Source organism: Perissodus microlepis, chromosome 5 (assembly GCF_051167445.1).
Source record: "Perissodus microlepis isolate ML-2025 ecotype Zambia chromosome 5, ASM5116744v1, whole genome shotgun sequence".
NCBI classification, from domain to species: Eukaryota; Metazoa; Chordata; class Actinopteri; order Cichliformes; family Cichlidae; genus Perissodus; species Perissodus microlepis.
This window is the reverse complement of record NC_140465.1, coordinates 20950689-20976752: the sequence shown is the minus strand read 5'-3', so window position 1 is coordinate 20976752 and position 26064 is coordinate 20950689. Positions and strand designations below refer to the sequence as shown.

The following is a 26064-nucleotide window of genomic DNA, read 5'->3' as shown; positions in this document are numbered from 1 at the left end:
GAGTTGCCTTAAACTAATCTCAAGCACCTTCAATGAATCCCAGCCTTATATTAAGCATCTGTGGCATGTGTATATTCTGCAGTTGTTTCAAGTTATTTTTTACATTTTATTCCAGTCCTGATCTCCTGCTTACACCTATTTTCAGCGATGTGCTCAACTTTATTGTGGGCTACTCAGAAAGCTTGGCTCTCCTTAATAGTCTTGCAAGAAGTTGGAGAAGGAATGTGCCCCCTCCTGTTGCTTGGTGCATGTTTAAATGCTTCCTCTTTTGCAGAGAGCATGTGCCCTCTTGCGTCCTGCTCCTTAATCACCAGCAAGTCACCTGAATGCTCCCTGTGTAACCCTGCCATTGTAAACCTGTCAGGGGAGGGTGGTGCTGGCTATGTTGTGCGACTCTGATTACAGGATGCATGGCCGTGTGCTGCCCCAAGCAGGAGTTCTGTTTTTTTTATGGGAGCAGGTGCTATTTAAGGAGGTGGCTGTCCCCTGTCGGCCCTTGCCAGCTTCATCCGTGTCACTACTTTATTCTTCTCTGCACGAGTTGCCTCAGCATCAGAAGGAGGAGGCGAAGGAGGGAGGGGTGGCATGTTTGCAGGAGGGTACACCAGTGCCCCCCGGGGGGTTCCCGGCAAGCGCAAGTCCAGTTACTGTCCTCCTGAAAACCTGCAGATCACCAAACCGCCAGCGGCAGGCAGCGGTGTTCGGAAGAGCAGCAGCAGCGGCAGCGGCAAGATGCTGTCTATGTCATACAGCGAGAGCATCCGGAGCGGGATCAACCGCTACCACTCGGACCAAGGGCTGAATCAGCCACCGGTCAGGCCCACTGATCAGGCCGAGCTGCAGAGACTCCGGGAACAGAGGGTTGCCGCTCAGATTAAGAACATGGAAGACTTCCTGAAGATGAATGGCCTTGCCCTGGAGGAGTGTGTGTCCTATCAGACAGGCATGAAGTACAGGTAAGAGAGAAGCAGAGCTTGAGAGGGACTGAGATACTCACCAGACTGGGACAGTGGTGGGTGCTGAGAAGCTGCAGGTAAGAGCAGCTTTGCAGCTGGAATAGACAGATCAGGTGTGTGTGTGTGTGTGTGTGTGTGTGTGTGTGTGTGTGTGTGTGTGAACTTATAGCTGCTAGTGCTTCTGTCGAAGTTTTTTAACTAGACAAATGAATTTCTGTCACCACAAACGTATACGCCTTTAGAAAGTGTTTATCTGCCGCTTCTTTGTTAGTAGCAGCACAGTGTTGCTGTGTCCTCTGGTCAGGCTGCATTCATGCAAAGGTACTGGGGCTCAGGTTTTATTTTAATAATCTAGGTCGGTGGCATATTTGCCCAACTGCATGGGAAGGACAGACTACTCCGTAAGGAGTTACCTGCCCCCTTAAAATCTCACTCAGACTTCCTTTTCCTTTCCCCTTGATCACATATATTTTGCCTTCTTCTTCTGCTAATCATTCCTGGTGACTGTGCAGAGAACTCTGCCTCACAAGCCAAACATGAATAAGTAACTACTTCAAGTGTGTTCAAAGTTACCTGGAGTTGCCAATTCTGCCCTTTTTAATATTTGATTTGACATTGTGTATTTGTTTTGGCTTGGGTAAAATATATTAAATTGCAGGTTTAAATGTTTATAGAGTAATAATATTACCTTAGTGTGTTTCAGTGTGAAGTGACAACTGCCTTCTTGGCATGAGGACAACAATGCTGATTTCAAATTAAATTTAAAATTTCTATGATGTCCCTAATCTAAACAATTTAAACCTTCTGTGGTATATGAAAAATCCATCCTACATCACAAAAGCTTTAAATATTAATATATATGGTACCATGCAAAATATTATCAGATTATCAACAACACTGTATGCAGGCCTTGTAACACAAATGTTGATATTTGTCACTGTTGGTCCACAGACTGACAAAAGTAGAAGGCCATGAATTAAATTTTAGAAGTATTTTTATTTTTTGTTTCTAAAGTGTAAGCTTACTTATTTAAGCACTTCTAAAAGCTGTAACAGGAAGAAGGAAAAAAAAAGAGTTTGGACCATTCGCTCCTTTTGTTCGTGCCGTCTGCAGAGTGACAGAAAGCTATTTTCTGGACTGTTGGGCTGACAGCGGCCGGTTTAGCGGCTGTTGTGTTGGCTAATATGGCCTGTTAAGCTGATGATGTTATTGTCACGGACACGGATAGGTTTCATCACACTCAGGCATGGCTGCTGTTGTTTTTGACTCTGACCAGTGACTATGCCTGGCTGCTGTTACCGTGCCTGGGGTGAGCAGGTTTTACTGTCGTCTTCAGGTAGTGTTGTATGTCACCATATCTGGCATGTTACCTTGCCTGTAGTTACCTCCGTGTTGTGTAAAACTCAGTCACTGATCCATGACAGGCTTAGCCGCAGCTTTGTGAGGATGCATGTAGACAGGGAGTTTAGTCATGCAGACGGCGTGTGCAAGTCTTTGAGTATCAGGATTAAAGAACATCGGTACTCGGGATTGTAAGTTGTAGCATTACTATATGAGTTGTTGTTGTTTTTATTATTTATATTGTGTGCAGTCCAGAAGTCTTGAAATATATCTGTGGGATTTATTTATTTGTGCTGTTGTATTGAATCAATATGAATGGTTAAACAGGATCTCAGTAGACAGAGGAAATCCTGCCAGAATACTGTGTTTCTTGTACTGTGATCTCCTGCAATTCCTGTAATTAGGAGTGTAATTGGGTCAGCAAGTACACACAACCTCTGACTCAAACTCATCATTATTTCAGGTGTGTGGCTAATAAGGCAGGCCAGCATTGCAACTGCATCACAGTTAAACTGTTCTTACTCTTAACTTTCTGACATCTGTACACACGAACCCTCTTCACGCAGTCGAATGCTAATGAAGGATGGATTGTTTTTCATCACAAGACAAGGGTGGGGTTGATTTTTCCCCAGCTTTAAATTAATTTAACAAATATCTATGGTCTTAATCAATAGACTATTAATGTTCAAATATCCTTACTGACAGTAATGAACTACTGTTCATCTTGATTATGGGGATTTCCTCAAAGTTGTCAATATTGTGCATTTCAACTTAAGGAAAAAGGTTACTCCATTTCCATTATGTTGCCCTTGAAACGAAATACTACCACTCAGCAGGCCCATTTGGACACCGGAAAACTTTCCCTAGCGTTCATGTCCTCGGACTGAGAGCCAGCCAGTGGGTAAAGGAGCCAGCTTGAGTTCAGTGAGGCGAGACAGGAAGCCTGTGTATACGGAGCTATATGGAGGTTCACTGGATGAGTATAGATTTCTGGAGTGACTTAATACTAATGGACATAGTAATGACATCCACTGGGGGTTCATACCTGAGAGTAACTGTTTCTTGATGTACAGTAAACCTTTCTGATTTAATATGGAGGATAGTTTTTTTTTCACCTTTCTTTCACCTTTTTTGTTGTGAATTACAACAGTTTGATTGAATTGGTTGGATAAAAATGCTGCGCTACATGTTATTTTATTAATGCCGCATTGAACACTTTTTGGCCACCAGAGGGCAGACTGACATCAAAGCTGATAAAAGTGTATCACTGACACAGTAAGGTCAAGACCGTATTAAAAAGTAGGCATAGGTAATGCAGGTAATGCTGTATCAGTCACTTCCCTCTGTATAGATTTGGCAGATTTAAAATTTCTTAGGTGAATGTTTGTCTGTAGTTTCTCTTAGGAAAACTGCTTATAAATGGCAAACTTCAGTCTCCCACTTATCTATTTTTTTCTATCTACTACTGTGACCAGATAGACTAAAGCCACACTAAGTCAACCACTTCAGCAGTAATGCAATGCAATTCTAAAATGAAGGGGGGGAATCCAGCTTAACTAATGAGCAGTTTAAGTGTTTGGTTTAAAGATGATTTCTATGCAACTCTTTTAATTTGAGCGTTGCAGAAGTTTTTTGAAAGGGAAAAAAAACAAGAATTTTATTTTTGTGTATATCAAATTTCTCCCATCGTTGGAAAAAATTGAAAAGCAGATCTCGGTGTAGTCATTGCTGTCCACCTCAGTCATGTAAAAACACTCTTTTAGATGTTTTGTTAATAGCAACAGATACCCACTAGGTGGTGGAGATGTTCCACTTTCATAGTGAAGTTGAACAGTAGCACAGATGCCTCTCATTGCACTTGATGTTATAATTCAGTCACTGAGCACAGTGAGAGCATCACTCTTTGCACTCCTACACTGCTGAACATTATGTCCAGCTAATGTCTGTTTAAAAAAAAAATGTTTAAGCATAGCTTGGTATTAAAACCAGAACAACAGATAACTAAAGCAATTTAAAAAGCCAGCCTATGATGAGGTATATCACAGTGCTGGCAGTAATGGTAATTTCTTTTCTTTTGCCTCAAAGCATTATAAACCATTTATTTTTGATATCCAAACATTTGTGTCTCATTCTTAACCCACACACTCACTTATTTTCCTCTCATGCGCATGCACAAACCTTTTTGGTGATGAAAAGGCAAATCTGCACAGAGGCAGTCTAAACGCTTATTTTTGTTCTCAATTTCAGGGCATTGCGGCATGTGTATCAGCCCGGGCATCTGTGACGTTTTTCTTCAGGCAATCCCCTACTCAAGTTCTAAATTTAGCAACAGGCTCGTATCCACAGCTGCAGCTGGAGGGAGATGAACAGGCTGAAGATTAACCTGTTCATCAACTGTTTTACCTCAAGCACGCTGCCTCACAGACTCAATTCTTTGATGAGGGTCATGCTACAGTCACAGGGATAGGAGATGTTGTTTCGGTACTTGGAGTGATATGGATTTGGTTTCCAGTAGTGACCTCTCCAGTTCCTTTGAGCTATGCCCAGCTAGCCTAGTCTGACAGCTTGTCAAAATGTTCTAGTCAGAGATATAGCGTGGGCACAAGAAGTGAGAATGCCGGGGATTACACAATTCTCTTTTGCTTTGATTTATGTTATATTTTCATTTAATAGTCATTTATAGCAGCAAAACTCAGCTAAAGACCATAACTTGTGACATGTTAGTACATTATGTTTTTTTTGAATATCTGGTATTGAAAGTTCTTCATTTAACAATACCATATTGCAACACAGTAAGGTCATCATATGGATTTACAGCATTGCAGCTATCTAGTATGTAGGCTGTCGTAGGTAATTATTCTTCTGTCTACTAATAACTGATTATCAGCTTTGTCAGTATAGATCCAACACAGGTAACCAGCTGGTATTCAAAGACTTTGAGTGATTTATGCCACAACATAATGAGCTACTTTTATAGAATTACGAGCAGAATAAAAAGTTACCTCTATCAATAAAGGGAACAGCTGTGACCCAGGATATGGACTGTGACCACGGATTGAAAGGTCAGTGGGTCAGTCCCCACATGTTCAGTCTGAATGTCAACGCGTCCTCAAAATATTGAAGCCCCTGTTGTCATTTGTTTGCGAGTGTGTGGTGTGAGAATAGAAGATTAGTCCTGTGTGAATGTGGCTCGCTGTGTAAAGCACCGTAGAATAGCTCTGTATGAAAGCTGTCAGTTTGAACTTTGATGTTTGTCAAGAGCAGCCTTAAATTAAGTAAGTGCAAGCCTTATCATTACCTAGCTGGACAATATTACTTTTATATAGCCTCTCTAGTTATTCACTATTTGTTAGAACATGTTTTGAATTGTTATTACAAGCAGGATTATTTTGACTGATTCTTTTCTAGTTGAGTACTCTTTCGTTCCTAATAACACCGCCCCGTTACTGTTACTATTCTGCAATTTAAATGGTAGGAACCACCTGACATCTGTGGCCCTCCTCCATCATACTTAGCTGGAAACCTTGCAAATGTGTTGTTTTTAATATTTTGTGATTATGTTCTCCATTCACATTGTTCTTTCTCTGCTATTTTGTGTCCTAACTATCTCAGCAAAAGTGTTTTTGCATTTGTGTTAAAGCTGCCAGGGATTAGTAAAAACCAAGTAGTGACAAGAGATAGTCCTCATGGTTTTAGACACTTTAGGATGTAGGATGTAGGATGTAGTCATTTTGCATCCTTTTAAAAATTAAGAACAATATTTAGCACATAAATCCTAAACTGTTGAATTTCATATCTAAATAAAATGTTCTCATAGGACCACGACCGTTTCTTCCTGGTAAATCTCTCACTCCAGGTCCATAGGTAGCTGGAATAATGATGGGTACAAGACTTAACATTTAGGAAGTGTTACACACATATTTTTGTGTGCCTCTATGGTTTGGAAATGCTTAACCAAAAATGTTTTTCATTCAAAGGGTACCCTATCCTAGTAAAGACTGAAAGTTCACTGAAGCTTTTAGGACATTTCTGTGGTTTTGCGGTTGCTGCAACTTTAATGCATGGGGACATTTTCTGTTTCACGCCTGACTGACTTTTCAGAAACGCAGCAAAACTGGGTCCTCATTTGCAGGTGTTGCAGTATTATAAAATGTAAATCTCAGCTTTGACAAAATTGTCAGCTTACTTTGTGTTTAATTAAACCTTCAGAGCACATTTCTTTGTGTTGCTTTATGCTAGGACACTTCCAGGCCTTTTCCACATATTTGTCATGGTTGTAGTAGCTAAAGGTATGTGACTATGCTTTGCTCTGTTGGTTTGTCTTTTGCTATTTAGAACAGTTATTTAGTTTCTATATCCACTGCTGCCTTAGTTTACTTATTCAAGCCTATGGATTTGTAGTTTACCTCAGAATCTTGTAATTGTTCTTGTTTTCTGCTTATAATATTTAACATTTATATATATTGTGAGCTATCATGCACTATATTTTTAGTTTATTTTTATAGACAGGCAGTGAAAGGTTTGGCCTCTCAGGATGCTGAGATTGGGGATTTACTAACAACTGTCTGATAATATTATACTGCTTTATCCCTATATGTTCTAGGGATACAGCCCATTCAGGGTCAGCAAATCAGCAGCCAAGAATAAAATACAAACCATCTGTTTCATAAGCTCGGTTTAACTCCTCAGCATTTGTGTGACAGGACCATCAAAAGCTTAACTTTGAGTGGCATTTGCTCGAAAGCGATGGTCTTTGTTGGTCTTAAGATCTGTGGATTTTCAGAGATGTCACAGTGCTCGTAGATAACTTAAAACGGGTCTCCAGTCGCAGTCTGTTTTGCATTTTATATGTCAGTGGATTTTGTGATATAATTTCAATGCACGTGTTAAATACATAAAATTTGCCAGGCAATTTCATCAGTATAGCTGCCGTTTGGAAGCAGAATGCTAGGCTCGAGTAGTACATCCTTCCATTGAAATGTGTGCAGTAGTGAATATTTCTGCCTAGCAACACTTGGCTATGTGAAGATTTCCTTAGGTATGACAAATGCACACAGGCAGGCGGGAAGATTTCCCATTGAACAGACCAGATTATTCTGCTTCCTCATCTCATCCCCTCTCTTGCCTTCTCTTTCCTACCAGATAGTGTGTAAATCAGCTATGTTTGGTTTAAGCACACCTTGTTACTCAAATTACGGATTTGAAAGCCTCACATGGCTGTGAAATCGGTACTTGGTTTGTTTATTCCACAATATGCCCCATCAGAAACGTGTTATTTTGTTTTCTAGACAAGTATACAACCCATTATACACATGAGCATTGTACATGAGATGTTAAAGTTACCATGTGCCATATTTAAAATATAATAACGTGTTTTCCTGCAGAGCATTTTTTTTTTTTTTTTTTTTTTTTAAATTTGAGCCACTATGACTATATTACATAAGAACAGGGATTTCCTGTCCTCTATTTTTTGATCGTCTTCTGCTCCGTTAGACGTGTCAGCGGGGACAGCTGAAATGACAACTCCTCCTGAGCCCAGCTGTCTGCGGGGAGTCTGCCATGTTCACTGGAGAATTAAAAACTGCAGCACTCGTTGCTCGCAGATGTGACCATCGCTCTGCTGTTTCCCCAGGAAATCCCAGAATCGCCAAAGAGCTAGACCTAATTTTCTACATTTATTTGTATTTCTGTGATGGCTATTCCAAATCTCCAGTACATCTTTGTCACAGTTGAGTTCATTCAGACCATGAAACGGTAGAGAAAGAAAGTCTTGATGCTAATATAACACATAAACAGCAGTATTCCAATTTCTTTAATTACATCCTCATCATAGTGATTCAATTAGAAATGTTCAGACACGGCCTCGGGATTCATTAAGCTGTTAGAAAAGCATCTGTCGTTCAACACTGTCAATCTGTCTGACCTCACTTCTCTTTCCATTAACTCTGTTAAGCCCTTTTACACACACACACACACACACACACACACACACACACACACACACACACACACACACACACACACACTCATCATCATCATCTTGGGGATGCTATACATGGTTACTCAAATCCTCACAAGTGTGTGGAGTTAAGTTACATATGATACAGGTGTGGCCATGAGCTGAGATCCCTGGTTAAGCTTTTGTTAATTAACAGTAAGATACTGAATGTGCATAGAAGAAGTCTGAGAAAGCATGAGATGAAACGCTTAAACTATTTTTGACTTGATATTCTTAAGCTATATTCTGATTACCCATCTTGAAGGACTGGGTAATCAGAATATAGCTGGATAACAACCCTGTTTAATTGTACGCCTAAAGGGAATCCTTATCTGTGTTGTAGTCCTTGTAGATGACTACAAAAAGCCTTTGCTTGCTAAACTAGCTTGGACGGATTAGGTCTATAGACTTGCTAGTTTACGTACCGATCCCGACTCGGCGCAGACTGTCTGCCCCTGAAAGCGAATTAGTGAAAGACTCCGTGTGACACTCACGCCAGTGACAAATGTCAATTTTTGAGGTCCTTTTCCCCTTTCAGCCGCCAAGGGCATTCTTTGTATTTTGTGCTCAGTGTGTGGAATTGATTTGGAGAGCCAGTGCCTATTTTTAGAGATAAGACTGCAGTTGTGCCGAAGAATCAGTGCTCACAACAGTACCCAACAGTACTTCTGTGGTCAGAGAAATTTCTGATGCTCCGTTCATTAAAGAAGTTGTCTTAGCTGCAGTATGTGTGCTATAGTTTGGAAGAGAGCAGTTGTCTGAGCTCCTGTACAGCCAGAACAGACTCCTGAGGCTTCATTATGGCATAGCAACATCGATGGGCCTAAGCCTCTTTCTGACCAAGGCTGTTGAGTTGAGCAGAACATAGTCAATAGTTTTGTGTGTGTGTGTGTGTGTGTGTGTGTGAGTAGTCTTTTTCCAAGTTTTAGTAATAAAGGACGTAAGACTGTAAGAAGCAGAATACATTTTTATAGCCGTTTGTGTGTATTTACAGCTGTTACATGGTGAATTTGAAACTGAATGTTGTTCTTCAATCTTTTGTTTTCTTTGTCTTCTCTCGCCTGAAAAAAAGAGCTGTTATTGGTTTTGGCGAATTTTAGTCGACTGCAGTTGTGATCAGGGAAGCACACATGTTCTGCTCTGAACATTCAGCTTATCTCTCCTCTTCCTCCCCCACACACTGAATGAGGTACAGGGCCGTAGCAGTCCTCTGCATTCACTCACTGTGATATTTTAGACGCTCAGTAGATTTTTTTTTTTTGGATATCCTCAAATCAGTCACTTAATCAAAGCGAGGAGATTAAGGCCCCCACAGTAAAGGGCACTGTAATAAGATTTGCTCAGCACTGCTAACTAACAACCAACTACTGTGTCCAGATCTAACAGTAGGAACTTCAAAGGTTTTCAGGTGTTGTTTGGTTGTTTCCTTTAAGCATTAATCCAAAAATATCTCTTTACTCCTGCAGAACAGTTTAACACGGTTGGAGCCACCCTACTGTGTTCCTCCTAAACATATTGTCACTAATTAGCAATTTAACAGAAATAAGTAACAAAATAAGTAGAGTTACTTATTTTTAGTACATCATCCGTTACGACTGATTTATCTTGTGACAAACAATGAGTAGAAGTTAATTCATTACAAATGTTCTCTGTGATGAATGAGTACAAAGCAGTTAATGCTCAGGCCAGTTTTTGCTCGATAATGGTGCTGGGAAAAGAACCCAGATGAAAGTGTGTATGAAAGACTGCAGGAGATCCTCAAAGTGCACACATTTGTTCAAAATGACTTTGACTCCGAGTTCATTACCAAGCCAGTAGGCAGTGTGACCACTGCAGTGCAATTTGATGCTTCATCCAAGTGAAAACTTGAGTAATGAATTAAACACTGAGGTGGTTTATTAAGTTATGAGTAACTTATGAAGTCTTCCCCTTTGGCATTGTCTTGACTCTGCTGCAGAAGTGTTGCATGTTGAAAAAGTGGAACTAGGAAGTCTTTTTTTGTTTTTTTTCTCAAGAAAGGATTTACTTATCAGCTTTTCACTTGGCAGCAGTAGGTGTATACTCCTAAAATATCTGTCAGGCATGCTCACAGCAATGCCTGCTAACATTTCTTAAAGAGAACAGTCATGTCATCATGCAGTGATTAGGTGTCAGTCATAGTTAATGATTTCTTTTTCTCTTCTCCTTCTCTCTGGGCTTTTGGTCCTTTTTTTTGTTTTCCAGATATAGTCAGAAGGAATAAAACACATACTGCCAGTCTAAAGAAAGTTGGCAGATGTGCCTGTGGCGAATTATTAAATCATAGTAAATGTGACAGGCGTGATTTATTGGATTGAACATATTTTTTGTTGGTGTATTTTTGTAACGGTTCGTAGATCCTGTTGTATTTGTTAATTAGAAAGCGTTGGTGTGTGTGGTGTCATTTTTAGTTTAGACATCTTACAGGTCTCTTAAAATGAGCATTGAAAGTTGCAGTGTAGTTTTGGTGGTGGGAGTTGGGCAGTCTGCAGAAAATGGCAGGAGGTGCAGTAAGTTAAATATGATTATAGAGGATTATATTGATTCCTTTTAAAAAACATGTGGATTTCTAGAATTGAATAAGTAAAGTGTTCCCACTAACTTCCTGTGACTCTGGGAGTTTAGTCAAGGTTCAGTGTAGATGTAAAGGTATCTGACAGCGTAAGCTTGTGTTCCCGGCCTTTCCCAATTGTCAGTACCTTCCACATGTCACGACTCTTGGGGGTCCTGGAGTAGAGCAGCGTGGATTGTGGCATCATGTTTCTACCACAGTGGTGGCTAATGCATAAACCATACCCTGTGCTAAAGCGGTGTCTTGGTGTATTCATCTGCTCTGTTAAAAATGAGCAGACATTGATGGTGAAGGGAATGTCCCCAAATCTCTTCCCTGTCACCCCGACATTGAGTATGATTAGTATTTTGTCACTAGAAGGTCCCTCTATACTTCTCACTGTCTTTGTGGCAGGAAGGAGCATTCAGAAGGTCATTTGTAGCTTGTTTTCTCTGCTTTCTGTCCACAGTGTGAAACTTAAATCAGATTTCAGTTCAATTAGACCACCTTTTCCCCCTCAGGGCTCTATTTAAGTCTAGTAGACCAAAAGGTCGCCAATCTAAGAATAGAGCTGTCAGTTAGCAGCTGCCTGTTTGCTGGATTCCTTTGATGGAGGGTTTCTTCGTTGACTGCTTTACTATACGTGTCTGCTACTGATGGCATCTCTTTTAATTATCTCCTTGGCACACTCGCTGATCCACTCAGATAAGCTTCAGTATTATATTACTGAGAGTGTGCTTCTCATCTACTGTCTCACCAAGCTGCAGTCAATGTGCTGTTTACTTTTCAACCTGCAACCATTATCGTGTTTCTACTGTTCACTCTTGCATGTTCCTCCTCTGTTCACCTGAGTGTGCCTGTTACTGTTAATCAGATCAGTTTCTAATACGTGGTGAATATAGATGAATTGCTGACGTTTTGTTGTACTTAATCAGTTCATTCTTGATCAAGCTGAATTTGCTCGGTTGAAATAGAAAAGTTACAGCAGTACACGGCTATGTGCGTCACATGCCCGTCTTTAACATATATTGTCATAGATAAAGTTGCATAATCAATGTTTCATGGGCAGTTGAACAGACCCACGTGAGAAACCCCTTTTCTGGGGCCATAGGCAATGCACAGTCTTGAGCATTCATCCTTCCTTTTTTTCTCCTGACAGAATAACTAAATGAAATCACACTGCAGGGCAACAGACGACAGATAGAAAGGAGCACAAAAATGCACCACCCTGTCTTTGTAGAGCTGCTGTAAACACACAAGATTTCAGTGCATTGCTCTCTCACGCTGCCGTGGCTCTCTGAATATTCCTCCTCTTAGCTTCTCTTCATATCCCTCCCACCACAGCCCCCCCCCGCACACTCTCTCTCTCTCTCTCTCTCTCTCTCTCTCTCTCTCTCTCTCTCTCTCTCTCCCCTTCCATCTCTCTCCTGTGTGCACCGTGCTGCTTTATGCTCAGCACAGGGCATACAGATGTAAGTTTAATCCAGGCAACAGTGAGAGGTGAATATGAGGTTGCCCTTTTACTAACATGCAGTAGTATTGAGTCGAATATGCATCAGCCAGCGTAATTGCCGAGGCGGACCTAGAAGGAGAGATGAAAACCTCCTGGATCTGTGTGTCGTGTTTTATTCTTTCAATCTCTCTGTGTGGATCTACGCGTTGCCACTCTTAAAGCTTGGCACCAAGAGGTGCAATCTTTAGCACTAAGCTCAGTTTTAAAAAGGAAATTCCAAGACTCTGAATCTGCCTGCAAGCTTCTGATTAATAGAAAAAGCAAGAAGAAGACACCCGAGACAATCGAGGAGAAACTTAGTGGGGAATCAGCGTTTTTCTTTTTTTTTTTTTGTTAATTTTTTTATTACTTTAAAAGAAATTGTTGCTTTATCCACTGCATTGTGTCAGACTTGAGTTTCATGTCTAAAGTCTGCAGTGACTGCAGGTTTCTATAATGTTTTGCTTGAATTTGGACTTCGTTTGCCAGGACTTTATTTTCACCTGATCAGCAATCCATCACCATTTTCACACATTTCCTTTGCCCTCCCACCCTTTGTACCTTTTGTTTTTGTTTTTTCTGCAACATTTTGTGCTGGACAGTCACTCTAGAGACTGGGCAGTGATTTCTTGCAGAGGCGCAGTGTGAAGCTCGATTCTTGTGAGTGAACAGTCTCACATTCCCAAGAGGATCCTTGGGCTCTGCACCTCTTGGTGTTTTCCTCTCCTTATTCATAAAGAGGAGAGTTTAATAGAGGGAATCTGCAGTTGGGACAGTCGGCCAGAAGTCAGAATGCAGGTGTCATTAGTGTGCACGGATCATCGTGGAGGGGTAAGCCGCAACACGGAGGACCGGCTAAATCGACAGAATGCCAACAGCCCCAGCACAGGCACCCGCAGCAAGTTCAGAGCAGTGGCGATGGTGGCTCGGAGTCTTGGACAACTCTCTGTGCAGAGTGTGCCTTCCTCCAGCGAGCAAAGTGTGAAGACTGGCATGAAGTATAGGTACGGCATGTCTTAACAGATTTGCATCTGGCTAAATACCAAAACTTCAAGACACTGAGCATTTAAATTGACACATCCAATCAAAGCAGATTTTGAATGATGGTGGCTGTCAAATTCTGTGACTCCACCAAGACTACTTCACCAAAAATGGATGTATTGTTTTCCCCTTTGATGTGCTAATTTGATTTTGTTATTCCTTTCCGATTGATGACACCTGCCACGAGTAAGTTATCAAAATCAGTTATTTAAATTTACCCAAAACTTTAACTATTGAGCAATGAAGAAAGATTGTAGTTTTAACTGATTTTATTTCTATTTAAGATATACTGGAATACTCCCTCTGTAGTTAGTTACTAGTACTTTCTAGTACTATCTCTAGTGCACTACTTAATACTTAAAACTACTTAAAACAATAATATGGTAGTTCCATAAGTATCACTGCAGATTGCTTTTAACTTGGTGTAACTAGGTTGATTGTATTTCAATTCCCAAACTAAATAAACTGATGCCAGTTGTCAATCGTTATGGAAAGAGCATGCTAATGGAAATTGCCATTGCACTTTGGGTTCTGCCTGCAACATTATAAATGTTAATAAAATACTGCATTGAATTTTATTCCACCTCCCCAGACAGCTGATTACTGATTATCTGCTGGTAAAATAGCTTCTTCTATCACTTAAGGCAAATTATTTAACCCTCGTAGTGGACATGAAGACTGATGACTGTTTGTTATCTAACACAGGACATACTTACCATTTAAGCAAAGGTTTTCCTTTGGAAATGCCTTTAAATTAAAATGCAAATGTGTTCTACATGTGCAGTGAAACGTTCAGATTAGTCCAGCTTTGACAAAATGGCTGAAAAAGCAGCAGAATAATAGTAAATGTGGAGTTGCTTTAAATGCATATTGAAGCACTGAGGGTAAAAGAGCGAATGGCAAATTGAACCGTAGTACAGAACAAAGAATTCTGCATGCATCAGTGAGAAAAAGCAGTTCACCTTTCTTTTCAGCACCGTGACGTGCAGCGCATCATGTACTGCAGCAATCTGGTCATTAATGCAGTGGATCCACTTTGCATAGGAGAGTTGATTCAGTCTTATTTTTCAGTAATGACTCTCTCTGTATATTTTCCCACATGTGACTCAAAGATGATCAAAGGTCGATAAGCTTATTTAAAAGGCCTGCAAGAAAAAGCAAGAAAATTTAAGAGCCGTATAAATATTTAAAGGAACATTTTATCCATTTTAAATAGCAAGTTGCTGTTTTCTGCTATATATAAGCACCGACTAATGTACTTTCTTCATGTTTGTAGCCTTGTGTTGCTAAGGTATACTTTCTCTTTTTAAATGTTTTTTTTAGGTACAGTTATTAAAAATTTAGTCAAATACTTTTTTTGACTCAAGCCACGTTTGATACGATACATGGATGTTTGATTTTTGCAGGACAATATAGGAAAGTAAACAATACCCAATCAAGAACATATTTTTCAATTTTGATCATTTTATTAGTATAATAACATCTTGAAGCTCAAATCTAAAGGCAAGAAAAACTGAAGGTAATGTCGTGCCAGTCAGTTTACATTTTCATTAAGAAATGTGAAGTGTGATTGTTGACTGACAACATGGAGAGCTGTTTGGAGGCAACACATCTATCCTCAGTACTGTTTTCAGAAGCCACATCACAATCCTTTGCATCTAATTTGCTAGCAGCAGCCTCGTCGTCTTGGCGCGCTATCATTATTGAGGCTAATGACAGTGAATGAGTAAAATCATTTTCAGCTCAGGGGGCCAGTGGCTGTTTGTGTTCTTCTCTTCCTCGTTGTAGTCCAAACTACATAACAGGCTCGGTGTTTGTGAACCAGACCCATATCTGATGTAAACTGAAGGTAATGCAGGTCTAAATGTAGCATGAGGCTCAAAGAATCATGGACTGAGGCTACAGCATAGTGTTTGTGGTTTTGTTTTGAAGAGATGCGACTGAAAGGGAAGGGAGGAAGAGAGTGAAAGCAAGAAAGGGAGATTGCTAAGGTTAATGCTGGTGTAGGCCCTTTGCCCACGAGGAAGTACAGTTGGCTGGAGTGATCTGTGCTCATGTCACTTTGAAACATGCCTCTTGGAGGTGAAGCTTGCAAGCCCTTTAACATGGCCTTGCATTTTGCTTTTTATCCTTAAGCATTTTCTCCTCTCTGTTAAAGGAAGATTGAATTTTTCATTATGCCGATTTGACAGCTGAAGAGGTTGGTGGTTTTATAACTGTGGCCCAAAAAGAATACAGTTAAAGCTGCCTTATCCACCCAAGAAAACTTCCCCGAATATCCTCACTGCAGAATAGCAGTGTGAAATTCACATTAGCTTCATTTGCATGCTGTTCTCTCGTTTCCTTGAATGGCAACTTTGGACCAAGACGGTATTTGTTTGTGGGCAGGGATGCAGGTTGAGGAGGTACCTCTCCCCACAAGGCCAAGAAAATCATCAAAGTGAACGTCTCCTCCCTCCGGGATGGAGGGATTGCAGCGGTTTTATTGTGCTGCCTGTAGTTCTGAAATGAGACACTTTGTCTGTCTGGTTAAAATAATCAGGCGGGACTGTGAGAGCCTGCACCTCTTCTAAGGAACGATTAAATGCCTTCAGTCAGGACTGAATTAATGACGCACACAAAATGGCTTGTGATTATGTAAAGTAGTTCTTCTCGAGGAATGGAAGAATATCTGTGAGACTGGGCAGGCAGTGCAGGTGGAGAGTCAATCCCATAAGATCCCTGCCATTCACAGTCCACTATCAGCTCCTCACTCAGTCACCCAAACCCTGGCTGACTCACCTTCAAAAGAGATAGTTTTACATCCCACTATGTTGCAAATAAACTGCTGCAAAGTAATGCTGAGGTAAATAGGTTTCTGAACGTATCGCTTTTCCGCTGGGCTGCCATTTTTGTGCTTCGTGCAGTCAAACTGTAAGAATTCATCTTAAACCGTTGCGCTCTAGAGAGATATATTTCTAAGCATTCTCTTTGTTCTTTGCCACAGTCCACATCAGCTACAAAACACTTATGCTGTGTTGCACTCGGTGTCGTTTACTGCATAGGCCATGTAAATCGGAGCTGACTCATCTCCTCCCCTGGTGTAAATCTACAAGTAATTCGCCTTAGCCCAAACTGTCAGTAGGATTCCTCGCACGTCTGGAGGTCCACTTTTAGTTATAAAGTTGACAGTGAATCCCAGCCAAAGTAAATAGCTACTGGCAGTGTTGTGTAAGCGAATGGCATTTAAATCCCACCATTGCGTTGTGTGAAATTGTCATTATCGATAATGGAAAAAAGAAAAAGCTTGGAGCCTGGAAGCCTGGAGGTGTCTTTGTTTAGTGCACCTTGAAGTTACTTAATGTAGCAGATGGCAGAGATACTGTTACAAAAAGCGAAATGTGAGTCGAGTGTCAATTTTCCGAGTTCTGAAAATGAAACATTTACACACTAATTATCACCATACAGCTTTAATGTTATTAGCCGTGACTGTAAGATTGAAGATGCATCCGCGGTGCTCGTTTCTGGCAACATTTTAGTCTGTGTAAGGATTTGGGTTTTTTTTTTTTAAAGAATAATGAGTATGAGTGTTTCTTTTTTCCACTATTTCACTACACAAATACCACACCATGCATCGCTATGGCTCGGGTGACAAAAGCTGTGGGTGTGAGATTTGGGGCGTCGTGAGTGTGGGAGCCTGCTGGGATGTTTTCCTGCCTTCTGAGGGCTCTCGTCATCAGGGAACCAGCTTTCCACAGCCTGCACTCCCCCTTAAAATATGAATCATAAATAAGCCGTGGTGGTTGAACAGAACAAACATGCAGCAGTACAGTTTGGCTACTCTGAAGTAAATACTAAGCATAATCCACAGTACAGATTCGAGGCCACAGTAGCCACTTAGGTACCATCTTAAATGTGTACAGAACATTCGCCATCTGTTTGCTCTGGGCATGTGGGGAGAAACTGCCAGAGTGTGGCATGGTTCATTTATTGATGTACTCTCACATTTCAGTGTATGTACCAAGGTTTTGACTGTATTGGTGCACAGGAGAGTGAGTAAGCTTGGGCGGTGGGGGGTTTGTTGTAAGATATTTAGCCTATGTATCTGTAAGCGTGTCTTCATGTAAGGAACACGCAGCTGCTCTTTATTTGCCTCACTGATAGAGTTTAATTAGAGCCGCTGTGTGCGTGTCCTAGCTCCACTCATTTTCTCTGCATGTTATTTTCATAAATGCACTAGAAATAGCTTAGATTTATTGATTCTGGTGTACACTGCCAAGAAGAGGTAGTGTGCAACAGAATAGATTAGCATTAAAGTGTGGATGTCTTCTACTGTTTCCTGAAGTATGTTTGCAGTGATTTTTAAAACTCCTTTCATTGTATTATTATTTTTTTTTAGCCTGAAAGGTTAAGCATAACTGTAGGGCATAGTATAATACAGATTTAGTAAAAAGTGTGATTATATTCAGTATGTACATAGTGTTTTTAAGATTATATATTAGCTTCCATAGCTGGCTGTTAGTGTGGATACAGTAAGGAGAGGGTTTATATTTCCAAATTAAAAATCAACGGACTTGCCGTGGAAGTGAAACTGCATTTAATCTTGTGTTCTGGATTAGAAACATTTGAACTGCATCTTATGTAATATGTAAAAAAACAAACAAAAAAACAACCAAACAAAAGTAGTTCAAATATGAGGATCCAGTACAGCACAAGGCTAGAGCTTTAGCTTACCCAGCATGATGCTTAGTCATGTGTATTATGAATATTTAACCTCAACATTTTTTTAATTAGCCAGATGGTATGTGCTTGCTCCTAATTGACACAGCACTCAGTGTAATCTCCTTCTTATCAGCAACGTCTTTTACCAGCCTGTTTTTAAAACCTCTGATTAGAGTTTGACAGTCATTTGTTTACATTAATGATTCATCTCTTTTGCTTCTGTAAAATGTCAAATTTGTGAAAAATATGTCAGTTTTCCACATTTAAAACCCGAACATATTCAGTTTACAGTCATAGATGTCTAAGCTATACAAGTGAAATTTTAAAAATGAGCCATTGTTACAAAGTCAGATGTCAGTGGCACACTTCAGAAAAAAACATTTGTGGCACAGTTTGACTTCCTCTTGTGTGGAAACTGATTAGAACTGCGTGCTAATTTTTGGAATACAGATGTTTATTCTGTCTGTTCAAAAACTTGTTTAAAACTACAAATTATGTAATTATTTATTAATTAAATGTCAAACTTTATTCATGTTTGATTTCTCTGAGAAGTCAGAAATTAACCAAGCATAATGTTCAACCTCTAAAATTAATGTTTCTGTTCAGGAATGCAAGGAAATGAATGCAATTTGGCATCCTAATTAAAACATAATATTGTTTTTCCTTTTTTTTCCCCTCTTGCTCTTATGGAAAATAGTAAATGTGAAAATTCTTGGATAACAACAGTAATTATATTTTAGCATTAAAGATGCAATTTAAAGTTGAAGACCTTGTGCATACTGGTCGATTAACCATTACAGAAACATAAAAAGTGATTTTGGTCACTACATTACTGTTAATTGTGTGTTAAATGGGTGGTGGTCTAATAAATTTGTTAAGCACCATATGTTATAATGTTTGAAAAAATTACTGTGGGTTACAGGCCAGTTTGGCACCCAGATTCATTTGTCCACAAGTTGTGTTGTTGAAACACTTATGGCTCCAAAATGTATGTCATTCAGCATTGTTGGTGCCTTCACAGATGTTCAAGTTAACTATGCCAAATGCATTAATGAACCCCTGTTCATTAATGGTTGCTGTTTTTTGAACTATGCATTATAGTTAGAATACATAATTTAAAGCAAATAATAATAATATTTTGATCAAATGCTTTCCACCTGTTGAGTTTTGCATTTGATGACACATTGACAAACTTTGTTCACAGATAATGGGTTTCAGAGTGATTCCTGAGCCAAAGTAGTGATTTCCAATGCAGATTGTCAGTTTTCATGCAGTGCCAGCTGAATTTGCATTTACACTTTTCAACTCCTCAGAATTTTTCAACAGAATTTAGGCTTTTAGTTCTCAAAACGGGACTGATTGTCTGTGAGACATCTTTTAATCATCGATTTATCAAATAATCGTTGTAGGTGTGTTTGTGATTTAATCTTATGTTAAGTTGAGAAGTTATTACTTTTAACAAATGTTAAAATGTTAAATTCGGGGATGGCCCAAAGGCCCATACTGCTACACTTGAGTATCTGGTGATACCTAATACCATTGTTTCCCCTCTCTTAAACAACGAATCTGTTAATAATGCATTTGTCAATGACTGAGCTCACATATCAGCTGTGAAACCAATCATGGCAACTTTTTCCAAGGATCAGCTGTGATTAAAGAGATTTTTGTTACTCGTCTACACTATGTTGTAATTTAGGATAATGGGTTGTTTTGGATTATGCTTTTTCTTCACTGATATCTAATCCCAGAATCGCAGCTGGTATCAGACCAAGATTGGTTCTGAGTACAGCTTAGTATGATATTAAAAACACAGTATACAGTATGAACCATTGCTTGGACTTGGAATACCCCACAGGTTCTGCTAAGCTCCCATTTGCTACTCTCCAGCACAAAGCAGAAGAGTTGGATGAAAACAAATTCAGCCTTGGGAAAACCCTCTGAGCCAACAATCTGTTTAGGTCCAAGAAGAAAATAAACTGCCATTGACAGCTGTCTTAAAGTGCTTCACTGCCACTGGCTCTGTGTTTTTGGCTGTGTTGTGTATATGTTTTCTATGCACAATATTAAATCAAATTTGACGTCTTCTCAGGCTGCTGACAAACACGGCACTACAAGCAAACAGAATACATTGTTAAACAGAATACATTCAACAAAGGAAGTTAACTCCATAAAAATGGCATAATATAATAAAATTGCAGCTTCAACCTAAAAACAAATTGCATTTTTGACAGTTGGAGGAAACCCCGTGTTGGTTGCAGTTAATGTCATAAATATTCTTTTATTTTCTTGAGAACACACTAATTTTGCCTTGGCTACAAGGCATGGATAGTAAATACTAAAGTATTGCGCCACTCATTGTACTGTTGTATGAAGACTTAAATTTATATTTAGCTGGGACATCTATCCTGACCTGTTGTATATGTGTTTTGCATGTAGATGGAAGGATATGCTTACGGTAAGGTGGTTATTAAAAAGTTGCGTGATAGAGAGTTAGGTCAAAGATTGAGATTTGTAACATAGATCTCTGTTGTCTGCTTCATGGTGCCTATATTAAAAAAAAAAAAATGTGCATGCTTTTAGAAAGCGTGGGGAAATTGAGTGCTGTGCTAAGCTTTTTAGCTTCATTATAAGAGACACCTATGAGAAGTTTGATGTTGATTTTCTCATTTTTCTTTTAGATCAAAAATAGATTTAGCATATTGGGTAAAATGTCAGAATATTTATGTTAATTACCTTTTTATAAAAAAAAAAAAAAATCCACTCGCCTGCAGTCAAAACTCTCCCTCACAAATCCATCTTTGGCTTTTTTTTGGAGCAACAATGTTTTTGTTTTGTTTTGTTCCAAGAAAGGTCATCCTGCTAGCAGCAATGAACAAATCCTCAGGGTGTAGGAAGTGCACAACAGAGGGCTGAACATTTTCATGTTTCATACCAGTAAGGTGAATCCTGAGGTAATTTGATTAATTAGGCTTAACATGCTGTATATTTGTTAAGCTTCAGCTCATACAAAGCAGATAATGGTAGTGTTAATCTTTTGGCAAACCAAAGTCCTCCATCCTGTTCCTCTCTTTGTTTATTACCTGCACGTGCAAGCGAAACCACTGTGGTGCAGTGGTTAACAGTGCTGCATAACAGGTTATGGGTTCTCTCCAGGTACTCTAGCTTCCTCCAAAGATATGGGTTGACTGATGATTCTAAATTGGCCGTATGTATGAGGGTGAATGCTTCTCTGTATCTGTTGGGCCTGCAACAGACTGGTAACCCGTCCAGGGTGTGTCCTGACTCTCACCCTGTGAGATCTAGAAACCCTGAATTAGATAAGGTTGCTCAGGTTTGCGATAGTTTGCTATGTTAGCATCTCTGCATATGACAGTTTTGACTTGGATGTTTCTTGCACACAATTGCTACGCAAACAAAGGTTTGGCTACCTTGCACCATCCTCATCCTCCAATTGTATTTGCAGACGACAAAGTTATCTCCACATGTCTCGCCTGGTGGTGAAGTAGATGAGGGAGAGCCATTTTACATGTATAGAAAGGGAAATGAATAAGTTACGGTAAGAGTTTTTTTTTATTTTTAAAAAAGGTCCACTTATGGCCAACATACATGGTAGGTTAAAGCATTTGTTATTCTTTGTTGTTTTGACTGTTACAGTTCATTGGTGTGTCTCTCAGTAGCAGCAGTAATAGTTGGGCCCAGACAGTGTGTATTATTGAAGGTGGATAACGCTACCTTAATGAATACACGTAGTTACAACTGTGAGTCATGCAAATTTACACTAGTAGACTAGTGGAATCCATGAATAAAAATATGCAGTTGCAAATGAGCGTAATGAGTGCCCTTACAGCCCCCCCTTCCTCCCTCCAATTGTCACGTAGACTTGAATGGAGGAAAAAACCACCTGTAGCCAGTGTGAGCTGGTGGCATTCAGTGTGTGCTTTATTTTGAAGTTGAAGCCACAGATGAGGTTGTATTAATAGTTCTGCTCAGTTGGCATAGCTCTCAACACATTCATCTTTGCAGCTCTGTGACCTTGTTTCCTCATTCATCACTCTGTCCTGTCCGCTGACTTTAGCGCTCTCAGCTCCACACAGTTTACTCTTTATCACGCAATAAATTGATGAAGATCTAATTTTTCTCTCTCAGTGACTCTGAACTATGCTAGTAAATCTAAAGCACACAGTTCCAGTAGGATCCATGCATTAAATAAGAATTGTATGTGTTGTACCACATTATCATATCAGTACATCAATATGTAGAGCTCATTAACAACTCAAATCCTGAGAATTGTGTTTTTGATCAGTTTCTTTTAAGGCAGTGGAGTTCTCTGCCTGATCTCTTGCTGATTTAATTGGTAAATGGTCTCCTGGCTAACTGGGTTTAGCAGAACTAATCTGGGATCAAGTGTTTCACATAGTTTGACTACTTTGTGGAGGGCAGATGGGATGCATACACATACGCACATAAAAACAGTGAGCAGTGGAGAGGGCCAAAAATAGCACAGCTTTTTTTTCTTTCTTGTTGGTAAACAAGAAAAATACTGCAAAGACTCTTAATAAGGCAGAAAAAAACTAGCTAGCATCATAGCTGTGTGAGAAATCGTTGTGCGTTGAATCTGGAGATTCTGCTGAGATTAATTTCTGATATTGGATGCCACCAGCTCTACTTTTTACTCACCCAAGTTTTCCCTTTGATTTCATTATGTAATTTTCCCACCTTAGATCAGCTCTAACAGTGGTGAGCAGTGTGAGCAGATGTATTATTGGGTAAGAGTACAGCTTGTTTTCATAGTATGTTTTGTAATATTCTGTATCTCATGAAGGCGAAACAGTACAGGACTTAGTCTGAGCAGGATAACCCATAAACTGGCACCACAGTGTTGCAGGATGTGCAGGAACAAATCAAATCTGTGGCATTTACAAAGCACAACTTACAGGACTTGGGTCTGCATCTGCATCTTGGTTGCCAGATAACAAAGGGCACCTTTAGAGGCTTCTGCAGAGCTAGGAGATGTTTTACTACATACAAAGGACGAATAGGCAGGGGGTGGACTTAATGTTTTGTTTCATCAGTGTATGTGGCTGATATGATGTTATCAAATCTGACTTTAAAAGGCCTAAGGGTTGCATGCCCTGCTCAGTATCGCAGGACATCTCTGTCTGTAGTGTCAGCTTAATTCTTAAGCTGATAGATGCCACTGCATAACATGTTAAATAATATTGATGTATAAAATTGTATTAATTGCCCCAGTGGGACCTCCAGAAAACTTGTGTTCAGGAAAATTATTAGATGGGACTGTGTTATTTATGGGAAGTTACCCATTAAGCCTTGGCAGATAGAAAATGTGTGACTCCTTTTGACAAGCAAAGCTACAGTAACGTGACAGATAATTATTTTTTTATTTATTTAATTCATGCAATGAACACACAAAATAAGATGGTGCTGTTGGAAGCCATAGTGTCTGCTGCTTGTTATGTGATTGAAGATGTTTTTTTTCAGCTATATTTTTGTTGTGTTGCTGCGTGGTGAGTCAGTAATCTGCTAATTACTATTTAAATAATTAATACACAACAAAAAGAGTCAGTGGTGGTCCAGGAGATCTCTCTGACTTAAAATTAACCTATAAATTGAAAGGAAAAATATCCGCAGTGATTAACATTCTCATCCAGGTTTTGTATCACGCTAAAGTGTTGTGTAACACGTGTGTAAACAAACCCTAAACAGACTCCAGGCCCTGTTTAATCACACAAAGTGTGACACAGTGAAAAACCTTTCCCTTTCCACTTGGGCTTTGCGCATACTTCACATCTGTCCGATTCAGTGGGTCCTTTCTGGCTTTGTCCGTGTGGCTACAGTGTTGTTACTGTCCTGTACTGTACCTGTCTCCCTGATTATTGAGGAGGCTGTGAGATGGATGACTTCACTGCTGCGGTTCATGTATGCTGAGGCTCAGCAGGAACTTGACTCCTGCGTACCTGCAGGCCCTGGTGGAGGATTGTTGCCGAAATGCACAATGCAGTATTCAAGGCCACTCCAGTAAAATATTGAAGAGAACAGTGTGCTGACAAAGGTACATCCTAACAATGACAATGATGGAACGGTTATTCTTTTACTCCTCTCTTTTTGTACATTCACATCCACTGTGCAGTATTCATGTTTTAGCATGCTCATGCGACAGTTAAGACAGAAAACTTTGCTTTGTAATACGCTTTAATGCACCTGATGGATATGTTTACTTTGCATCTCATTTTCTTAATATAGTTGTGAACTCTAAAATCATTAAATACTCTGGAGCAAACATGCTCCACTGACAGTTTCAGTCAGGAAACTGCTCTTGGTGTTGGTTATCTCTGTGATGCCGCACAACAGCGTCCCGAGGGGCAGTTTTATTTATGCAATTAAGAGGCAGTTAATTGTTGATGGGCTCCAGTGGTTTGCCACAGTAGACTTGTACTGCGATGCAGCGTTAGGACACATGGACTCATTAGATCACGCTCTCTTCTCCCTCATGACAAACTTTGTTTGTTTATAAAGCAGGAGGCTCCTATATGTGATGTCATCTTGCTCTCTGATTTACAGTGTAACACGACTGCCAGACTTCACTGACCCAAACGGATCATTTTAATGAGGCTCTTCGTAGAAACAAGTGGAACACAAACAGCAAAATACACAAACTGAATTTTCAGTGTTGTTTGATCTCACCCAAACTAGGGCTGCCACAAACGATTATTTTGATAGTCGACTAGTCACCGATTATTTTTGCGATTAGTCGACTAATCAGATCATCATCCATTAGACGTAAAACGTACAGCTTATTGCACCAGCAGCATCTGCTCTTATATAACTATCATTAGCTTACAACTTTTAGTGTTTAAGGTATGTGCTAACTAAAAATAAAGACAAAATGATAGTTTATTAAATTTTAATGAAATCTGCAGATTGTTTCGGTGAAGTTTAATAAACTCCTTGCTATCTAAAATATAACAGGACACCGGAGTATATTCTCGAGCATCTCACACTTCTGATAATCAGTTTTCTGCTTGAGGTTTATTCAGCTGTGTAAAAACTATAACTTTAATCTCAGCCAAACCGATTTACTCAGGAACAAATAAAATACAAAAAAAAAGCCAAACAATAACATTTTGAAGTTATCTAAGTCAGCGGTCTCCAACCTTTTTTGCGCCACGGACCGGTTTATGCCCGACAATATTTTCACGGACCGGCCTTTAATGTGTCGCGGATAAATACAACAAAATAAAACTAGTACCGGTAACGAAAAAAAGAAGATTTATTCATAACACACGTGAAAAGACCCAGGAAAACCGAGTAAACGATAAAAACGATAAAAAAATAACGCTGAAAACCGATAAAAACCCTGAAAACTATACATTTCACACCTGAGCCTCAACTCTCGCGGCCCGGTACCAAACGACTCACGGACCGGTACCGGTCCGAGGCCCGGGGGTTGGGGACCGCTGATCTAAGTGACTTAAATATGTTTAACCTGAGTAGCGAAAGACGGCGGTGGGTTTGAAAACGATTTGCCGGGAGTCCGGTGTTCTCACGGCTCTAGTGAGCCTTGCCCCCGGCTAGCTATCGAGCTAGTGGGTAACAGACGTCTCCGAAAACATAGGAGCGCTTTTGAAAACATGTGGTGTCTTGATAAACTGAGCAGATATTTGAGGTTTACACAGCTACATTCTCGCCTGAAAATATGTTAAACGTTTATTTTGTGACCCAGAAAGAATAATAAGAGTAACATTAAAACTAACTAGCTGCCGCCATTGTTGGAAACTGAGCTGGGCTGCGCTATGAATTCTGGGACACAGCTTCTTCTTCTTCTTCGGGGTTTAACGGCAGCTGGCATCCTTGTACATGCAGTGCTGCCATCTTCTGTTTCAGTCCGTTATTACACTCTTAAATCCTACTACTTATTCCTGCGTCTTTTGGGATCTTACAAAGCTTC

The 26064-nt window shown here is 39.9% G+C and overlaps 1 protein-coding gene across 5 annotated transcripts in view; it reads left to right on the top strand.

The window, feature by feature from the left end:
• kcnab2a (potassium voltage-gated channel subfamily A regulatory beta subunit 2a) overlaps positions 1 to 26064 on the top strand; it is a 106833-nt gene that overhangs the window by 55893 nt on the left and 24876 nt on the right. Inside the window, exon 1 of one of the 5 annotated variants that reach the window (XM_084928706.1) lies at positions 12298 to 13360. The exons of the other annotated variants lie outside the window; for them this stretch is intronic. Within the exon in view, the coding sequence (XP_084784832.1) occupies positions 13149 to 13360 (212 nt within the window). The 5' untranslated portion in view covers positions 12298 to 13148. Of the gene's footprint in view, positions 1 to 12297; positions 13361 to 26064 lie in introns of those variants that run through there. 5 annotated transcript variants of the gene reach the window in all.